Source organism: Bos grunniens, chromosome 22 (genome assembly GCF_055505025.1).
Source record: "Bos grunniens cultivar Pamir isolate PY7600 chromosome 22, Bosgru_T2T1.0, whole genome shotgun sequence".
Lineage (NCBI taxonomy): Eukaryota > Metazoa > Chordata > Mammalia > Artiodactyla > Bovidae > Bos > Bos grunniens.
This window is the reverse complement of record NC_141186.1, coordinates 44,949,983-44,969,697: the sequence shown is the minus strand read 5'-3', so window position 1 is coordinate 44,969,697 and position 19,715 is coordinate 44,949,983. Positions and strand designations below refer to the sequence as shown.

General features: G+C 41.2%; 1 protein-coding gene across 6 annotated transcripts in view; it reads right to left on the bottom strand.

The window, feature by feature from the left end:
• Window positions 1-19,715, bottom strand: part of ERC2 (ELKS/RAB6-interacting/CAST family member 2) — a 993,433-nt gene that overhangs the window by 935,345 nt on the left and 38,373 nt on the right. For all 6 annotated transcript variants that reach the window (XM_086367446.1, XM_086367443.1, XM_086367447.1 and 3 more), the window contains exon 2: window positions 17,510-18,306. In XM_086367446.1, the coding sequence (XP_086223572.1) occupies window positions 17,510-18,166 (657 nt within the window). In that variant the 5' untranslated portion in view covers window positions 18,167-18,306. The remainder of the gene's footprint in view (window positions 1-17,509; window positions 18,307-19,715) is intronic.

The following is a 19,715-nucleotide window of genomic DNA, read 5'->3' as shown; positions in this document are numbered from 1 at the left end:
ACAGCTGGAAGTGGAAACCAGGAAATTAATCTCCAAACCTGGTGCTCTCAGCCACTGTCAAAAACAACCCAACAAGAACCAAGAAGGCAGGCCCCACTAATGCCACGTTACCAGTCTGCTCTCAGAAACTCTGAACAAGCAACATGTCAGATGTAAAGGGTATAAGTGTGGCTGCCAGAATTATAATGCAAGCTTCACATAAAATGACACTGCACATCCTACAACAAGGGTAGGAAATACCTACAAGACTAGCAATAAGTTGGAACTTTCTCATAGAAGTTAATCAGAAATCCTAGATGAGATTTGGAAATGCAATAACTTTTTCAACATGGGCTTCCAAGTTGTTTAAGGCAAAATCCATGCCTGTCCTAAGATCACCTTGGGTACACAGGACTGGCCACTTGACACTTCAGCTGACCCTGGCTTCGGTGACTAACTTTGAAATTCAAGTGTCTGAGCTCAACCTCAGCTCTGCCACTCACTAACTGTAACCTTGGACAAGTAATCTCCCTTCTGAGCCTTGCCTTGCTTGCATATGAAATGAGGATAATACTAATAGTACCTAATTCATAAGGTCATCACAGGAATTAACGAGATACATGTGAATCCTGTGGCAAAGGGTTTGAAATACCATTATTCCATGTAGAATACACGTAGGACGTACTTTATGAGCTACACTGATCATTTTTATTCTTATCAAGGGAACATATTGTAGTCAGGTGGGTGTGCTAAATGGGAAAGTGATTCATAGACCTCACATGCTTGCCTGAGAAAGGCAGGAGCCCATATCTTCCCCAACCCTACCTCCCCATCCCTTCCAGAAGCCCTATACTGGCTGAGTATTGAGAGGATGCTGTGCCCACTCTCCTGGACTCTAGCTAGGCTTCGACAGAAGAGACAGAATGTTCATATCAAGGACTCTTCTCAGAAAGGTTAAAAAAAAATGAGCAAGAAATTTTCTTCCTTAGTTCAAACTTCATGCTCAAGTTCCAAGGTAGAGTCAACTATCCATCAAAAACACCTTACTCACATTCTACATAGAAAATAAAGAAGTGAATCTCACCTGTTTCATGAGATGGTGAAGTGACTGAAAGGGCATCTCACACTACTTTAGAGTCTTCTTCAGCTCTAAGACTGTGACTGAGAACACAGTGTTACCCAGTTAAACGTTACTTTCTAACTTATCAAAATCTTTTGTTTCATGCTCTATCACAAATGACTGTGGCATGATTTAATTTGCCATCTTAGAGTTATTTGCAACTACAAAGAAATGAAACAGAATTCTCTGAGGTGAACTGGGAATTTTAGCACCCCAAGACAAACATAATGACCTAAAACTCCTCAATAAAATATTTAACGTATACTTTATTATGACTTCCAACACCATGCAAACTCTTTCAAGATAACTTATTCTTCTGCATGCATGCATGCTTAGTCACTTGAGTTGCATCTGACCCTTTATGACCCTATAGACTGTAGTTCACCAGGCTCCTCTGTCCATGGAATTCTCTAGGCAAGAATACTGGAGTGGGTTACCATGCCCTCCTCCAGAGGATCTTCCCGACCCAGGAATTGAACCTGTGTCTCCTGCATTGCAGGCAGATTCTTTACAGCTAAGCCACCAGGGAAGCTCCAACTATCCCTGAGGGTAGATTAAAACCTACCACCTCTAGTAGATTGTACTTGAATATGTTTAGTAAATATAGTACAATCTGTCTACAGATTTCCACCCTAACCAGCATACACACTCTCTAACCATCACCAAAATCCTTGCACAGGTCCCCACTTTTTAGCACAAACTGAACAGCAGTGAGCCAAAGATATGTCTCATATTGCCAATAGCTCATTCGTTTCATTAACTTCTGGGAACTACTTACTACTAATACATGTGCAGTATTTAACATTAAATCACAACATATAGACAGAGCTTTACCTAAATATCCCTAACTAGATGCCACTGGGGTTCAGAGCATGGATAAGGAGGAGAAATGTGCACAATTCAGATTTTGCACATTTTTCTAAGGAAAATTACAAAGCTTAATGAAAGTTTCTCAGCAAGTACATGGTCCCTAAAGCTAAAAATTACAGATAGAAGTTCTTAAACTTTGAGAAGGCAAATTTTATTTATTTGGTACATTTCTAAATTTGAACAGCTGTTAAATTTAGTCATCAGGTGCACTACACTATCCAACTTTCAGCCTCATATATTTCTACTGGTTTCAGAATTCATTGGGAATTTTTATATTGTTACACATGGATATTTCAGAAAGCTCTTCCAAGGGAAAAATCAGTGAATTGTGATTTTTTTTTGTCAAACTTCTTAGATAATATGTACTCAGGAGTCAAAAATTTTTAGAACCCAAGCTAATTGTTACACTTTAGAAGATGTAAGATTATAACACACCTAGTTCTAAAACTCGAAAGACACTATCACCAAAATTGCAACCAATTTGGAGACCCGAGTGTCCAACAAGACTAAGGAAGTTTATGGGCAGTGGAGAATTTTTTTTTAAGTTCCTGACAGGGGGCTTTCCTGGTGGTCCAGAGGCTAAGACTCCACACTCCCAATGCAGGGTGCCTGGGTTCAGTACATTTCACATGCCACCGCTAAGAGACGGCATGTTGCAACTAAAAATCCTGCATGCTGCAGCTAAGACCCAGCACAGCCAAATAAAGAAATAAACATAAAGTTCCATACAGGATGTAACCTGACATTATATAAAGGAGTTGTATGTGTTCACTAAGATAAGATAGCATGAACATGGTCTCAGTCAATACTACTTCTGGAATTTCTTCAATGGGCACAATCAGAACTGGGGATTGACAAGATGGATGTGACACTCAAAAGATTCCAGATGGCCACTGAAATAGCTAGTTATAGACAGAGGTAACAGTAGTTAACTTTCTTTGAATGGTCTTGGTCTTCCTCATAAATGAAATTAAGGCAAGCTCCCAATTATATACTGCACAAACATATTTCCCAGGAATAGCTGTTTTTCCTCCTTACAACTTGACCCACAGGTTCCCCGATAGAGAATCTACCCATTATGGCCTTTCTCAAAGAGATTCTCCATAGTTCTTCTAGGGGTGGGGCAAGGGAAGGGGAACACAGATCCCGTGACTCCTTTGGCCACAGCTGATGGATTGAGAACAGGCTCTGGATTCAAATTGGGCCAATAAGATTCCTGTTTCTCTGAATTTGAAATAGAGAAACTAAGCAGTATCTATTGAGCATCTAAATGGAGAAGACATGGATGGTTTCCTTCATTGGTCACTGTTTCACAAGCAACATATAAAACCAGGTATCAAGAAAGGAGAGAGAGAAATCAGAGAGCAAGAGACTGACTTTGTCTTTATTCCTGCTCATTTTCCAACTAACTCAATTCCAGCCCACCAAGACACTTGGCTATCCTGCTCAGTCTTAGTGAGCTTCCCCAGCCCTGTAGTTCTGCTCTTGCGGACCCAGTGAATTTGAAAAAGTTAAAACCACCTTAAAGGATCTGTTAGGGCTTTAATGAGCATCCTGAGAGATAATCTGTCTCATTCCTCTGCCACCTGTGGTTTTAATTTTCTAGCCAGTCCTGGAGTTGCTTCCTCTCATCCTTCTGGATGGGTTTCCAAGGTAGAAGTGTTCCTTTGACATTCTCTTCTGCTCATTCACTTGACAAGAATGCATTTGCTCCTTCCTGCTTGCCCTCTATGCTCTGTTGCTCCTGGCAACATGCTCCCTTCCTCATTATTGCTTTCCATCTTTTCTGCACACCTCCTTGACAATATCCTTAAGATACTGTCAGCCAGCACACTACTACTCACACTCCATATTAGATTTTCCATGTCAGCACCAAATTCCCTGGTTTTCAAGCAAATCTGTTGTTGTTTTCCCTTCGAGACGATGGAAAGAGACGAGTTTTGGATCTAGGCATACCTGAGATTCAAATTCCAGCTCTCCTGAATGGTAGTGAGACCTCAGGCAGACCACTTAATCTCTCTGTGGCTTGTTTCTCATTTATAAAATGGGGATGCCACGTGTCTTGCAGGGCTGTTGAGCTCACACACATGGAGAGCAACTAGTAAGTTCCTGGTACATAACAGGAGCTCAAAAATGCTTATTTCCCCTACATTTAAGATCAATGTGAGATAGAAACAAAAGTACCATAAAAACTCAGTTTAAAAAATAAATTTCATTCCCTTTAAAGGGTTGTCCATTTCCTTATGAGATTGATCTCCATTTACCAAATGTCTACTTGTAAAAAAAAAATAAAATTCAAGGTATTTGAAGATTCAAGGTTTTGTTCAGGTCAGGTCAGTTCAGTTCAGTTATTCAGTTGTGTCCGACTCTTTGCGATCCCATGAATTGCAGCACACCAGGCCTCCCTGTCCATCACCAACTCCTGGAGTTCACTCAAACTCACGTCCATTGAGTCAGTGATGCCATCCAGCCTTCTCATTCTTTGTCATCCCCTTTTCCTCCTGCCACCAATCCCTCCCAGCATCAGAGTCTTTTCCAATGAGTCAATTCTTCGCATGAGGTGGCCAAAGTACTGGAGTTTCAGCTTTAGCATCATTCCTTCCAAAGAATACCCAGGACTGATCTCCTTTAGAATGGACTGGTTGGATCTCTTTGCAGTCCAGGGTTTTGTGTTTTTGTTTTTGTTTTTGTTTTTTAAGACATCATTCACAATTCTTTCCCATGCAATGATGAATCAAGTTTTAACTTTTATATCATTATTTTTACATAAATATATACATTCTGATCACTTCACAAAGTGAATGAACTGAGTATAGGAAAAGCATTAAGAAAAATGAAGATATACTAAGCACCAATCAATTCAGGGTTTCTCAACCTTGCATCCTTTGACATTGTTGGACAGAGAATGAGGGGTAGGGGTGGGGGGTAGTCTAGTGCACTGTAGAATGTTAACTGGCATCCCTGGCCTCTATCCACTGGATGCCAGTGGTACACCCCACCCAGCTGCAACAACCAAATGTCTTCAGACATTGTCAAATGTCCTCTCGGGGGCAAGACTGCCCCCAGTTCAGAACCACTAAGTTAATTTGATCAATGTATAGTGCCAAGTCAGACAATTCAAGCCCAGTTATGAGTTTATAAGACAAGAAGTGTAGTCAAAAACCAAGTATATGGTTTTTCCAGTAGTTAGGTAAGGATGTGAAAGACGGGCCATAAAGAAGACTGAGCGGCGAAAGATTGATGCTTTCCAATTGTAGTACTGGAGAAGACTCTTGAGAATCCCTTCGGCTGCAAAAAGATCAAACCACTCAACCCTAAAGGAAATCAACCCTGAATATTCATTGGAAGGACCAATGTTGAAGCTGAAGCTCCAATACTTTGGCCAGCTGATGGGAAGAGCGGCCATTGGAAAAGACTCTGATGCTTGGAAAGATTAAATACAAAAGGAGAAGAGGGCGGCATAGGATGAAATAGTTTGATAGCATCATCAACTCAATGGACATGAATCTGATCAAACTCCGGGAGATAGTGAAAGACAGAGGAGCCTGATGTGCCACAGTCCACAGGGCTCCAAAGAGTCAGACATGACTCGGCGACTAAACAACACAAAGTAGCAGTCTCAGTCAATACTTCTTCGCTCCAGAATATTCCTTCTGAAAAAACAAAATGGCTGTTCATCACTTCCAAGAAAACAATCAAACACGAGCTTCACAGAAAAATGGAGAAAACACTGCATGTGCCAGAATTCTGAGTGTCAGTCTGCTCTAGTTCCTGGCTGCTTGCCCACATTCTGCCTAAAACCTACTTCTCAAACTTTTGGAAATGCTTTCCACAGCTTTCAGAACCTGACCTTTAGAGCAGCTTTATCTATGTGTGTGTGTGAAATAGATTTATAATTTTCTCTACTCCTGCAAAGCCAAACCACTTATTGAGTCCAAATGCCAACTGGGGATGGTGGGAATTTGCACACAGATGTCAGTGGACTCCAAAACAAGAATACAAGCGCTCCACCTGCAACTAATTATAGAAACCAAAATTGCACTCTGGCCAGAAGAGGCCAGGTTCACAACCCATCTGCTTTGGCGGATAAAATCACTCTGGTACTTTTTCTCCTGTCAACATAGACTTGCTTCTTAAAATGCTCTGAGGATCTTTTCCATAGGGAATTTTATTAGGCAGTGAATGTTTTGGGGGTGACCACTCCCTCTGCCTTTCCCTCCCAGAGCTTGGTTTCCTTAAGTGCCTTTGGCACAAGTGAGACTAAAATAATCTATTCATTAAAATATTCCAAAATGTTTTCTTTGGTTGATAGTGTGCTGTTGCTATCCCATCACCAAAATAAAGTGATCCAGAGAGAAAACAGAAGATGGAAGTCATTTAATTTTCCCAAGGTCTAGCATACAAGAATGTTTATTTTCCTCCCATTAGCCAAGTTTTTCATAAGAAAATCTGGGAATAAAAATCTGTAAAGCTACTAATGCAGTGCATATGGCTGATCCTAGAGCTGACTGCAAGAGATTACTGAAGCAAAAATCAGCTGACATCTGTAACAAAGCTGTATAGTTCACTTCAAATCATTCTCCTACATTCCAGCAAACAAAGAAATCAAGTGTTGGATCTGTGCCATCTCATCTATCTTCAGGACCAAAGGAAGTTTTCACCTACCCACGAAAGAAATTTACGATTGTGGCTTCAATCTAAGTAGGTCATTGCCTAAGTCTGAACCAAAGTTTTTCCACCCTTCTGGAAAGGTAGACAAAAGCTACAATTCTCTGTAGAGCTGAGAAAGATGATTTCAAGACAAGGAAGATGAAATATTTTTTTCTTCTAAGATTCAGCATTCCAAGGTACGCTGTGGTGCTAAAAACTAGTTCATATTGCCTAGTTCTAAATCCATGTGGCTATATAAAGTGGGCAAGACACATACAGACACTCACTTCAAATCAGAGTTAAAGTGAAAAAACTGACACACAAATGTGACATATGACTGACTTCCTCATTTCTCAGAGCTCTTGAAACAACTTGCTGCAGCTGCTTTTCGGTTGCTAAGTTGTGTCCGACTCTTTGTGGCCCCATCAACTCTAGGCCACCAGGCTCCTCTGTCCGTGGGATTTCCCAGGCAAGAGTAACTGAGTGGGCTGCCATTCCCTCCTCCAGGGGATCTTCCCGACCCAGGGACTGAACCCAAGTCTCCTGCTGGGCAGGCAGATTCTTTACCAGTGAGCCACCTGGGAAGCCCTCTTGATACGACTTACAAGCCGTTAAAACATTTGGAGAAAGAGAGTAAGGACAGTACAATTGGACACCTGTTTTTTACCTAGAGTATCCTTTGCCCTTCATCTCAATTCCTTTAGAGCATTGCTCCTCTTCCAATGCATGCAGTTCTAACAGGTCATCAGTCACAGTAACCCCTTCTCACATACCTGTCCGTTTCCACCACACACATTCACTAAGTCCTGAAGGAAGAATATAAAAAGGCAGGACTAAAGTCCTCCCATAAATTTTCTAAGTGATAAGTGAAGATACAAGAATCTCTTATCTCTTTGATTGTGACCCACCTCATGAAGGAGAAACTAAGGCTCACATCTAAGGCAGATACTGAGAACCAGAAACAAAGCAAAGTCTGGCTACAGTTTGAGGCCCTGCATCCAGTCAATTGCAATCTCCAAACCTGAGTCTTCCTGCAATTTCTCTGTGCATGCTGAGTCACTTCAGTCATGTCCGACTCTTGGCAATGCTATGGTCTGTGGCCCACCAGGCTTCTCTGTCCATGGGATTCTCCAGGCAAGAATACTGGAGTGGGTTGCCATTTTCTTCTCCAGCAATTCACTGCAAGAACTAATAAATTTCCATTTTTTGCTTATATAGGCTTGGAGTAGCATTCGTGTCACTACTTGGAGTATCGCCCAATACCATTAGTAAGTAGGTTTTTTTCATTCTAATGTGTAAGGTCCTTTAGGGTCTCATTTCACCTCACTGAAATGCACCTATTTTTATGGGTATCCTAAGTAAGTGTTAGTCACTCAGTCATGCCCAACTGTTTGTAACCCCATGGACTGCAGCCCACCAGGCTCCTCTGTCCATGAGATTTTCCAGGCAAGGATACTGGAGTGGGTCGCCATTTCCTTCTCCAGGGGATCTTCCCAACCCAGGGATTGAACCCAGGTCTCCTGAACTGCAGGCAGATTCTTTACCAACTGAGCTACAAGGGAAGCCCAATGGGTATCATGACTGGCGATAATTAGAATCTGTGTGTGTGCTAAGTCATGTCTGACTCTGCGATCCCATCAACTGTAGTCCTCCAGGCTCCTCTAGCCACAGAATTTTCCCAGTGGAAGCCCCAAAAATTAGAATAATAGTTATCAATTCCAATTTTCTATGTTTTATCAAGTAGAAAGGTACTGAGCTACAAGTAATAGGATACCCAATCAGCAGTGACTTAAACAACTAGGGGTTATTTTCTCACATGACTAGAAGTCTGGAGGCAGGCCACTGCTGCTGCTGGTGCAACTGCTGAGAGACGGCAGGACATATGTCTCCACGCTTGTCTCATCCTTCCCTCCATGGTTACTAACAGGCAACATATTGACAATCAAGACAGAAAGAAGGAGAAAGGAGCATTGCTGGTGACATTTACTAATTTATCAGGAAAATACAAGTTTTCCCAGAACCTCCCAGATTTCCACTTGGGTTACATTGGCCAGTTACTTGAGGAAGAAGAGGAGAAGTCTGAAGGTGAGCCATTAATCAGACATCATTAGGATATTAGAAGGACTAGCCACTGAAGGAACCTTTGACCACAACAGATGTCTCATCCACTTTACAGTCTCAAACTTTAATGTCCTGATTCTAGAGCTGCTCTTGAAGTAGCCTTTCCCCAACTGTGGCCTTTATACCCTCAGTTTTAGGATTATTTATCACTTCTGACAGATAGTGATATATATATATATATATATATAAATAAATATACACACACATACACATATATATATATATAGGACAAAACACACACACACGCACACGCACACACACATATATATATTCATTCCACTCCCTTTCTGTTTTACAGGGAATATGTTTCCCTGACCCCCTGACTTTGGGCTTGGCCACACAACATGCATTAGGCAACAGAATATTAGTGGACATGATGCAAATAGAGGCTTTAAAATGTATCTATGTGATTTGGCTGGACACTCGCCATCTGTGATCCATCATGAGAGGATAAAAGACCTGGTAGCTGCTTGTTCCCTCGGAGAAGGCAATGGCACCCCACTCCAGCACTCTTGCCTGGAAAATCCCATGGACAGAGGAACCTGGTGGGCTGTAGTCCATGGGGTCGCTAAGAGTCGAACTCGACTGAGTGACTTCACTTTCACTTTTCACGTTCATGCATTGGAGAAGGAAATGGCAACCCACTCCAGTGTTCTTGCCTGGAGAATCCCAGGGACAGTGGAGCCTGGTGGGCTGCTGTCTATGGGGTTGCACAGAGTTGGACATGACTGAAGTGATTTAGCAGCAGCAGCAGCAGCAGCTGCTGCTGCTTGTTCCAAAGAGAATGTGGAAACATGCAGAACATACCTGAACCACACTTTCAGCCTAGAACCTGGTGCTCAGAGTTTGGACCTGCCCAACTAAGTTTCAGTCAATCTGTAGATATATAAGGGAGAGGTAAATGCTTATCTCTTTAACCTAGTAAGTTTGGGGATGGCTTGTTAGACATGGCTTATTACTGCAGCACTAACTGCCTAATACAGTTTTAAGGTAAGTTTCATCATCAAGTTAAGTTTGGGAAATTGCTAGGTTAAGCAAGTTTAATAAATATTTTTAACTGCATGAGTCAGAGCATTTCACATGCTGATATGTTGTATTAATTAGTCTGCTAGGGCTGCCAAAACAAAGTACCAGAAACTACGTGGTTCAAACAACAGAAATATATTGTCTCACAATTCTGGAGGCTAGAAGTTCAAGATTAAGGTGTCAGCAGGTCTCTTCCTTCTGAGGACTGGGAAGGAAGGGCCTGTTGCAGGCCTATCTCTTTGGCCTCTTCACCCTGTCTCTCCCCATGGTCTTCTCTCTCTGCATGTCTATGTCTGTGTCCAAATTTCCCCTTTCAGTAAGGATACCAGTCATATTGGACTAGCCCCTCCTTATGACCTCACTTCAACTTGATTATCTCTGTAAAGACCTTATAAAGTCACATTCTGAGGCCTTGGGGATTAAGACTCCAACAAATCTTTTCTCAGGGTGGGACACAATCCAATCCATATGAATTTCTAGGAGAGGAGTATCTCCTATGTTGTGTCTTAAGCATATTTGGCCAGAAAATTCCCTTTGGAAAGTGTAATTTCCCTTGACATACTTTGGAAACTGGGCTTTGGGGATCCATGGATTTCAGAATAATAGAAATAGAACAGTCTTATGGACTCTGTGGGAGAGGGAGAGGGTGGGAAGATTTGGGACAGTGACATTGAAACATGTAGAATATCATGTAAGAAACAAGTTGCCAGTCCAGGTTCGATGCGCGATACTGGATGCTTGGGGCTGGTGCTCTGGGACGACCCAGAGGGATGGTGTGGGGAGGGAGGAGGGAGGAGGGTTCAGGATGGGGAACACATGTATGCCTGTGGCGGATTCATTTTGATATTTGGCAAAACTAATACAATTATGTAAAGTTTAAAAATAAAATAAAATTAAAAAAAAAAAAAGAAGAAGACATAGGGATAAGATAGGTCTCAGGAGTGAATATATTTAAATCCCACCCACAAAACGGATGGGACCCTACTCTCCAGGAATAAGCCCTTGATCTCACAAACATTCAGTATTCCAGGTGACTGCAGCTGCATTTAACTGTCAATGGCCACCCCTTCACAATGCAGCTGTTTCACCACCTTCCTGGCAGGAGATAGACTTAATTCCATCACCCACTTCCAACTGGTACAACTCTTTGTATCTGGACACTCACAGTGAAATGAATATTTAGAACAGACTTGAATGACCTCTGTTGAGATGGCCCTGCAGTTACATAAATAAAAGAAAAAATAATAATAAAAGAAACACGGAAATGTGATCAATCTCGACTTTTTCAAGTTACAGGCTCAAAATGAGAATCAATAAATCATATGTGAAACTAGCTCAAAATCTCATCAGAAACCCATATTAATATTGATTGAGAGTAGATCACTTTCTTTTGTGTTAAGCCAGAAATAGAAATTATCACATAACCACCACTTAAAAGCCATAACATTCCCCAGACAGGTTTACTTACACTTCTTAGGTTACATTTCCCAATGACCTTGTCCCACTTCGGCACACATGAGATGGGTAAATATTAGATCTAGTACAATCTCCCAGGGTCTGATGCTATTTATATTCATGCAGATCCTTGACTAGCCACACAAAAATTAGAAAAATGTCTAAAAATCATTTTATGAATACCTAGTTTGGAAAAATAATCCATTAAAAATACAAAGTTAATAATAGCATAAAAAATTCAGGTATATAAAAAACCAATAACTTAAACGCACAAAACTACAAGATGTAAACCCTTATGTACTTTCTGAAAATGTATTCTCTACCACATTTTCTCTCTCTCATCTCCATCACACAGGTAAATAGAATGGAGTTGTAAAGAAAAGGCAACTATGTAATCTTACAGAAAAAAAAAAAAAAAAAGGGTCACTTAACTTCCCCATACATAGCTGCATTCTAAATATCCACTCTAACCCCACGGGCCATTAAAAATCAAAAAGGGGCTATCTCAAGTGGCAGCCTAACATCCATTATAAATCTTTTCTCCTGACTTCTACCCAAATCACGCTGAGGTGTGACAATGAGAGCATGAGGCTCCACCTCACCCTTCGTCCATTCAAGAACACACATCATGAAGCAAAAAGCACAAGTGATAGTATAAGGACAACTTTGTATCCATGTACTCTAGTTTCGACAAACAAAGCAAAGATTCCACATGTCAGTACTGCAACTCTTAGTATCTCAACTGTATTTCTATACGTGCCGATCTGTGCCTGAGACATAGGGCCTTGGACAGAATCAAGGAAGTATGAATGGAAAGAGAGTCTGGGCTGAAACATCCTTCCAGAAACCTGAGTGTCTATACTTCACTCATAAGCTACTTGGTTACAGCCCCTGTCCGGTGGCTCTAAGGTCTGTACTTTCTTCAATACAGACAGTGTGTTCAACATCCTCCCTTAGAAGTGGAGTTGGGTTCGGCTTCCGTGACAGAACCACAAAGACCTCAGAACACACTGTGAAGGAGGTGGTGAATGGGAGCCTTCTGTAATAACTGCATGAGGGTAAAAGGTCTATGCTGGTGATCATTGAATTCACAGAACTATAACTTTAATATACAAGAGCATTCAAGTTTCCACACCGCCACCTATAATGGACCTACTTCCTACTTCTATGCACATAGCACAATTCAAATCATTTTCAGTTACCTGAATTTAGGTTAGTAAAATGCTACTTATCCAAACACCGTGTGATAGAACTACATTTCTAGATGCAGTTTCTGATTGTTGTGGATAAAAAACACTTGATTGTGGTTTCTTATCTTTTTTACATTCTTTTCTTCCATATAGAAAAAGGTCCTGTGATTTTTTTCCTCTAAAGGGAAAATATAATAAATCATGGTAAATAGTGAGTGGTAGAAAACCTAAATAGCCAATTGTGGAAAAAAAGAAATAAATTCCTAATTAACAATAAAATCCTAATTAAACTAAATTACATTCTGAATCATTCTATCAAAACTATTCACTTTTTTCATCTAAGTATGATCTTTCTATTACAGTAGGATTCTATTCACAGCTCAGTGATCCTAGAAGGAGGTAGTAAGCATAAATTAAGATCTTAGACGTTGGCATAAAAGAGGCTAAAGCCTTAAGTCACTCAGTCCAGCTCAGTTACTTACCAGCTGTGTGAACTTGGGCAAGCTGCTTATTCTCTCTACATTTATTTTTAACCTGTAAAGTGAAAAAAAGTCTAGCATCTACCTCAAATGACTAATGCAAACATTAAACATGGTAATGTACACCAAGCTCTAAGCACAATGCCTAGTGTGTAGTGAGCTCCCAAAAGAAGTCTACTGGCCGCAGTAGCAGCAATAATAGAAACAGAAGCAAAGGCAGAAGTCTGGACTGTTCTCCAAACTTCATTTCATCTAGCTCCACTTTTTGAGAAACATAAAAACAGCACTGGTGAACATTTTTAGTGTCCCCTCATATCTGACTCTTCTCTCCTTCCTGGAAAAGAGGACTACACCTCACAGTCCCTTGTATTTGTGTCACTTCCAGCCCAAGGAACTGAGGAGCCAATGTGCCAACTCCAGGCACTCTCTTCCTCTGCTGTAGCAATTCCTGAAACCGTGTGCCAAGATGCAGGAAACCTGGATCCCGAGTCACTGCCTGGAGGAGAGCTGCCCTGAAGAGTCACTGTGGCTTGCTTCATACTTGAGGTAAATAAGAAATAAATCTCTGATGTGTTAAGTCACTGAGATTTGAGGTCTATTGAGCACTGCAGCAGGATCTACCCTATTCTGACCAACAGATATTCATATACCCCTAAAAAGGATCCTGATATACTTCAAGGGGGTGGGAGGGAGATGTTGAATTTTTTTTAATAACTTGCTTTTTGTCAATCCTTATATTCTTTATTTTGTAACACTACCTAATATTGCAAGTAATTTTCAAAATCTCCATGCTTATCCCCCCTTTTATATTTTTAATCTAAAAAAAGAAAACAAGAGGGAGGGGACACATGTATACCTATGGCTGATTCATGTGATATATGGCTGAAGCCAACACAATATTGTAAAACAATTATTCTCCAATTAAAAATAAATAAATTTTTTAAAACAAAATAATTATAGTTTGCTAATAGGTTAATCGGAGAAGGCAATGGCACCCCACTCCAGTACTCTTGCCTGGAAAATCCCATGGACGGAGGAGCCTGGTAGGCTGCAGTCCATGGCGTCGCTAAGAGTCAGACACGACTGAGCGACTTCACTTTCACTTTTCACATTCATGCATTGGAGCAGGAAATGGCAACCCACTCCAGTGTTCTTGCTGGAGAATCCCAGGGACGAGGGAGCCTGGTGGGCTGCCGTCTATGGGGTCGCACAGAGTCGGACACGACTGAAGCAACTTAGCAGCAACAGGTTAATACTGGGGCTTTCACTGGGTCATATGTTGCATAGTCATATGCCACCCACAGAAACCATGGTAACATGTAATCATATTAGGTCCCAGAACAAGGAAAAGGTAATAGAAGCACCCTCAAATATTCATTTGTTTCTGGCTTAAGGCAAAATGGAACAGTTAAGTGGGATTGTGGATATTACGTGCTTTAAACTGAACCATGCCTTACAAAATAGACAAGGAGCTTAAAATATTTTTAGTTAAAACAAAAAGGTTTTGTGTGTCATTAAAATTTACTTTAATAAATAATTTTATTTTGTCTCTTCTATGCTAATTCTTTGTGAATGTTATAGAAGACACATAACATATTAGCACAGTAGCACATCATGTCATTAATAAATATACATACGTGTATAAGTAGGTAATCTGTGCTCAAAAAACTTAATGATAAAATCATAAGAAAAAAGTAATTTTGGAGATGACAGCTTATAAAATGGATTCCATACCTTTTGTCACTTCTTGCATCATTCCTAAACTGCTTTAACCTTTTTCCAAACCAACTAAAAAGGGGAGAAAATCAGTACAGATCTGGGGAAATGCACATAGTAGTAACAGAACTTCATATACCAGCAAAGTCATTAAAAAAAAAAAAGCAGAAATGATAGTGAAGGGCACTGATTTGATTTAGGAATGAAGAACAAAGCTTTCTGTTCCAACTGAAAATCACATTTCCACATCTGAAAACCAGCAAAGGCTCTGTCAGATAATCAAAGGGATAAGATGACTGCTTTCCACACACAGAACGAGAATGAAGAGCAGATTCTCAAACAGATCAGGAATGTTTCTATGAACACTTGGATTCCAATGGCGTAGCAGGCAAGGAAACGTATAGGAGGTCAGCAGATGATCCCCAGAAAGGCAGGGGGCTTCATTAGGCCAGCATCAAGACCAAGTATCAGAGAATCACTAGTTTAGCCAAGTTAGAATTATCTTCAACTTCTACAGAAAGTTAAATGACATTTGAGAATTTTTTCCAGCCAAATGGCACAACACTATACTCCCCATCTCTTAGCATTTATTTCACTGGTAATAAGAGGTGAGGCTGGGACTTAATCCCAGGCATGTATTACTCCTGAGCCCCTGTGAACAGCAGCATATATATGAGCCTCACAGGGTAGGTTTCCCAGGTGGCGCTAGTGATAAAGAACATGCCAGCTAATGCAGGAGACCTAAGAGACAGTGGTTCAATTCCTGGGTGGGGAAGATCCCCTGGAGGCGGGCATAGCAACCCACTCCAGTATTCTTGCCTGGAGAATCCAATGGACAGAGGATCCTGGCAGTTCATTGGATTGCACAGAATCGAACACAACTGAAGCAACTTAGCACGCACAGTGTAGGTAGGATTTGAAAATGGAAACTAGCTGGGACTGAATAGACAGAGGCAGGGAGAGGGGATGCTGAGAAGGCCACTAATGGAAGGGAACAGAAAGGAATGGAAGTGAGAAATCTTGAGTATGTGCAGGAATTCCCAAGTGGTAGTGTAGGGAGCAACAAACTCTGGAAAATTCTTCAAGAGATAGAATACCAGACCACCTGACCTGCCTCTTGAGAAATCTGTATGCAGGTCAGGAAGCAACAGTTAGAACTGGACATGAACAATAGACTGGCTCCAAATAGGAAAAGGAGTACATCAAGGCTGTATATTGTCACCCTGCTTATTTAACTTATTTGCAGAGTACATCATGAGAAATGCTGGGCTGGATGAAGCACAAGCTGGAATCAAGACTGCCAGGAGAAATATCAATAACCTCAGATGACACCACCCTTATGGCAGAAAGTGAAGAAGAACTAAAGAGCCTTTTGATGAAAGTGAAAGAAGAGAGTGAAAAAGTTGGCTTAAAACTCAACATTCAGAAAACTAAGATCATGGCATCTGGTCCCATCACTTCATGGCAAATAGATGGGGAAACAGTGACAGACTTTCCTTTCTTGGGCTCCAAAATCACTGCAGATGGTGACTGCAGCCATGAAATTGAAAGACTTGCTTGCTCCTTGGAAGAAAAGCTTAGACATAATATTAAAAAGCAGAGACATTATTTTGCCAACAAAGGTCCATCTAGTCAAAGCTATGGTTTTTCCAGTAGTCATGTATGGATGTGAGAGTTGGACCGTAAAGAAAGCTGAGTGCAGAAGAATTGATGCTTTTGAACTGTGTTGTTGAAGACTCTTGAGAGTCCCTTGGACAGAAAGGAGATCCAACCAGTCCATCCTAAAGGAAATCAGTCCTGAATATTCATTGGAAGGCCTGGTGCTAAAGCTGAAACTCTAATACTTTGGCCACCTGATGCGAAGAACTGACTCATTTGAAAAGACCCTGATGCTGCGAAAGATTGAAGGCAGGAGAAAAAGGGGACGACAGAGGATGAGATGGTTGGATGGCATCACCGACTCAATGGACATGAGTTTGAGTAAACTCCAGGAGTTAGTGACGGACAGGGAGGCCTGGCATGCTGCAATCCAGGGGGTTGCTAATAGTCATACATGACTGAGCGACTGAACTGAACTGAAGTGAGTGTAGCGAGCACAGATGTAGAAGGAGGTGGTATGAGATAAGACTACAAAGGCAGGGTTAGACATTCCAGGAGAAGGTGCTATAGGCTTAGTCAGAGGTATACTTCATTCTGGAGGCAACGAGTAATTATTGACAGCTTTAAAGCAGGGGAACGGCATAACTACAAGTAGACACTGGGAAAACTAATCTTGCTATGACATGGATGATGGACCAAAAGAGAGTACGAATGTGCCCTGCACATAGTTAGATGTTTAATTAGTACTGAATGGATAAAAGTAGAAAGACTAGGTTAAAATTTATCATGTTTCTCTAACATAATATCAAATCCATCCTATCCAATCCCATTTAATATTTTTCAGTTTGCTATTTAGTGAACCAACTTCCCTCATTCTAGAAGGAAATAATGTTGCTGGTGCATCAAAAAAAAAAAAAAAAATCAATTCACCAGTCAGATGTAGCCTTCTAAATGTTGTTTTTAAAGTGTATACTCTTCTTCTATTCAGGGGGAAGCACGTCTGAGCTGCTTTTGGGACTACTGAAAAAGAAAACAAAATGAACCAAGTATAAAAGTTAGCCATTGAGGTGTGGTTCCCCTTCTTCTGCAACAATGTGAAAGGGTTATTGGCAAATAAGCAGATCACAAGCTGTAACTTTATCTTTCCTATACTGTCTTGTAGTCTTCATGTCAAACATGTACTAAACCATAGGTTTCTTGATGATGCCGAACTTCCCCCTGTACAGGCCATGGTACCATCTGCAAAGCATCAACTACTCAGTGAGAAACCAAGGCTGAAAACATTGACGTGAGTCATAACCTACCTGATTTTCTTCATGGGAAACCCTCATCTGCTCCTTGAGGACAGACATCCGAGCTGCCTCTTCTTTCCTCAAGACTCTCTCCTTCTTGAGCTCAGGACTCCAGAAGGTCTTGATACTGTTCATGGAAGATCCCAACTTGCTATCCTTGATGTCGAGCTCTTTTCGTAGGAGGTCATTCTCTCTCTGAAGTTCCTTGAGCTGGGCCTGAAGGTCTAACATGGTGCTATCTCTTACCTGCCTCAACATGGAGGGGACCTGGTGGTGGTGATGATGGGATGAGCTGGTCAGACCGCCATGTTGATCCGTGTATGAAAGGACATCTGTGTGGGAAAGTCCAGCAGAGGCAATATTGGGACTACTCCCCATAGCTGTGACCCGGCCTCCATATACAGCTCGATTTGTGGCCCTTCCCAGAGTCATAGTGCCCTTTGGGTAAGTTGTTGAAGCCACCCCCTCATGATCGCTCAGATACATGGGTCCAGATGTAGCATAGGCTGCATTAAGGGACTGGATATTCTCCATGGACAGAGTCTTGCCTGTTCCTCCACCTCCCCCACTACTTGTTCTTCGGTGGCCCAGACGAGGAGACCGTGGCAAACGAGGTGATCTGGAAGGGCTACCTTCCAGATTGGTGATTGTTCTTGCACTTCCATACATTTTTCTTTTCTTATGAGGTGCTACAGAAGAGAAGGAATGCTATATTAAGTTGGAGATTAAGCCAATGTTTCCACCGTTGGCCAGAATTTTCACCACATTCTTTTCATAGTCTGTACTGGAAAATGCATCCAAACAGAGATCTGAAAAGTGAGGGAAAAAAATAATCAAAAATAAATTTATTTAGAACTCTGACCATTAACAGCATTATATTTCAAAAATATGTGTGTATATGTGTGTGTGTGTGTGTGTGTGTACATATAGATGATAGATTGATGATAAGAATGATAGATAATAGTCAAACCTATGCTTATTTAAAAATAGCAAGGACCCCAAACTTTACTAAGTACATTTAAACATTTTGTAGATTTCCCCCATCATGCACCCAAGCAAGGTCAAAAGTTCTTAGAGCAAAAAAGAAGCTCATTTTTCCTTAGGAAAATGAAACTTTGCATTTTGGTCTGTGCTAAGTGATAGTTGGGGCCTCCAGAAAAATCACCATAGAATTCTGTATCATAGAGATCTTAACTATAAAATACTCCATCTGAGGCACATGACCCTCATATACAAGTGGCCTGACAGTGACTCTGATATCTTGTTTCCAAGAATGTCAACTAATAGTCAAACAGGTTGTCACCTCCCTTCCTGTACCCATTGCAGACATCACTAATCCATCACAATCTTTTTTCCCACTAAATTCAGGACTCTTATCAACACAACATCCTAAACAGTTTACCAACCAACTGATACAGACACATGAGTTGGAACGTATTGGCCATCTTGAAGTTAGAAGAAAAGAGGTGGCTCAAACCAACAAGTCTCCTATACATACTGCCAAATCCTAAACGCTCTCACCAGAGAAGATCACAGTCCCGTCTCTCTCCTGGAGAGATCCCCTGGAGAAGGGAATGGTTACCCACACCAGTATTTTTGCCTGGAGAATTCCTTGGGTGGAGGAGCCTGGCAGGCTACAGTCCATGGGTTCACAAAGAGTCCTACATGACTGAGCAACTAACACTTCACCTCACTCCATGGTTATGCAAGTACTCTGGGGCAGATTTATGTAGCCAGGGCTACAAGATTGTGATTATCCTCCAGTGCTAAGATCCAAATGGTCTTAATGGGTGCATCTTGGCTTCCTGTTCTTCCTCTTAGGGTATGTTTAGTGTACTTTCTTTTTCTTCAGCTTTTAGACACAGAGACCACAGATTTTTGGAGAGAAGCCAACTGAGGTTCAAATATCCACTTTAACGCTGACAAGCTGAGTGACCGTGGCAAACTGTCTGCTATGTGCTTCCTTTCTCTGATCCATAAAATGTGGGTAAAATTACCTAAATCAGTACTGTAAGAAATATGTAAGATAATGTTTTTAAAACACCCAGTTTGATACCTAGCACAGAATAGTCAATAAATAGTTTTTGTTGGTAGTATCAGTGAGATAAGTACATTAATAGCATTATAGAAGTCATCTTTTATTTTACCTGCATATCATTCATTCTCCCTCCACTCCCCACCGCCCCCCCCAATTCCTGGTAATACTCTCCATTTTTCT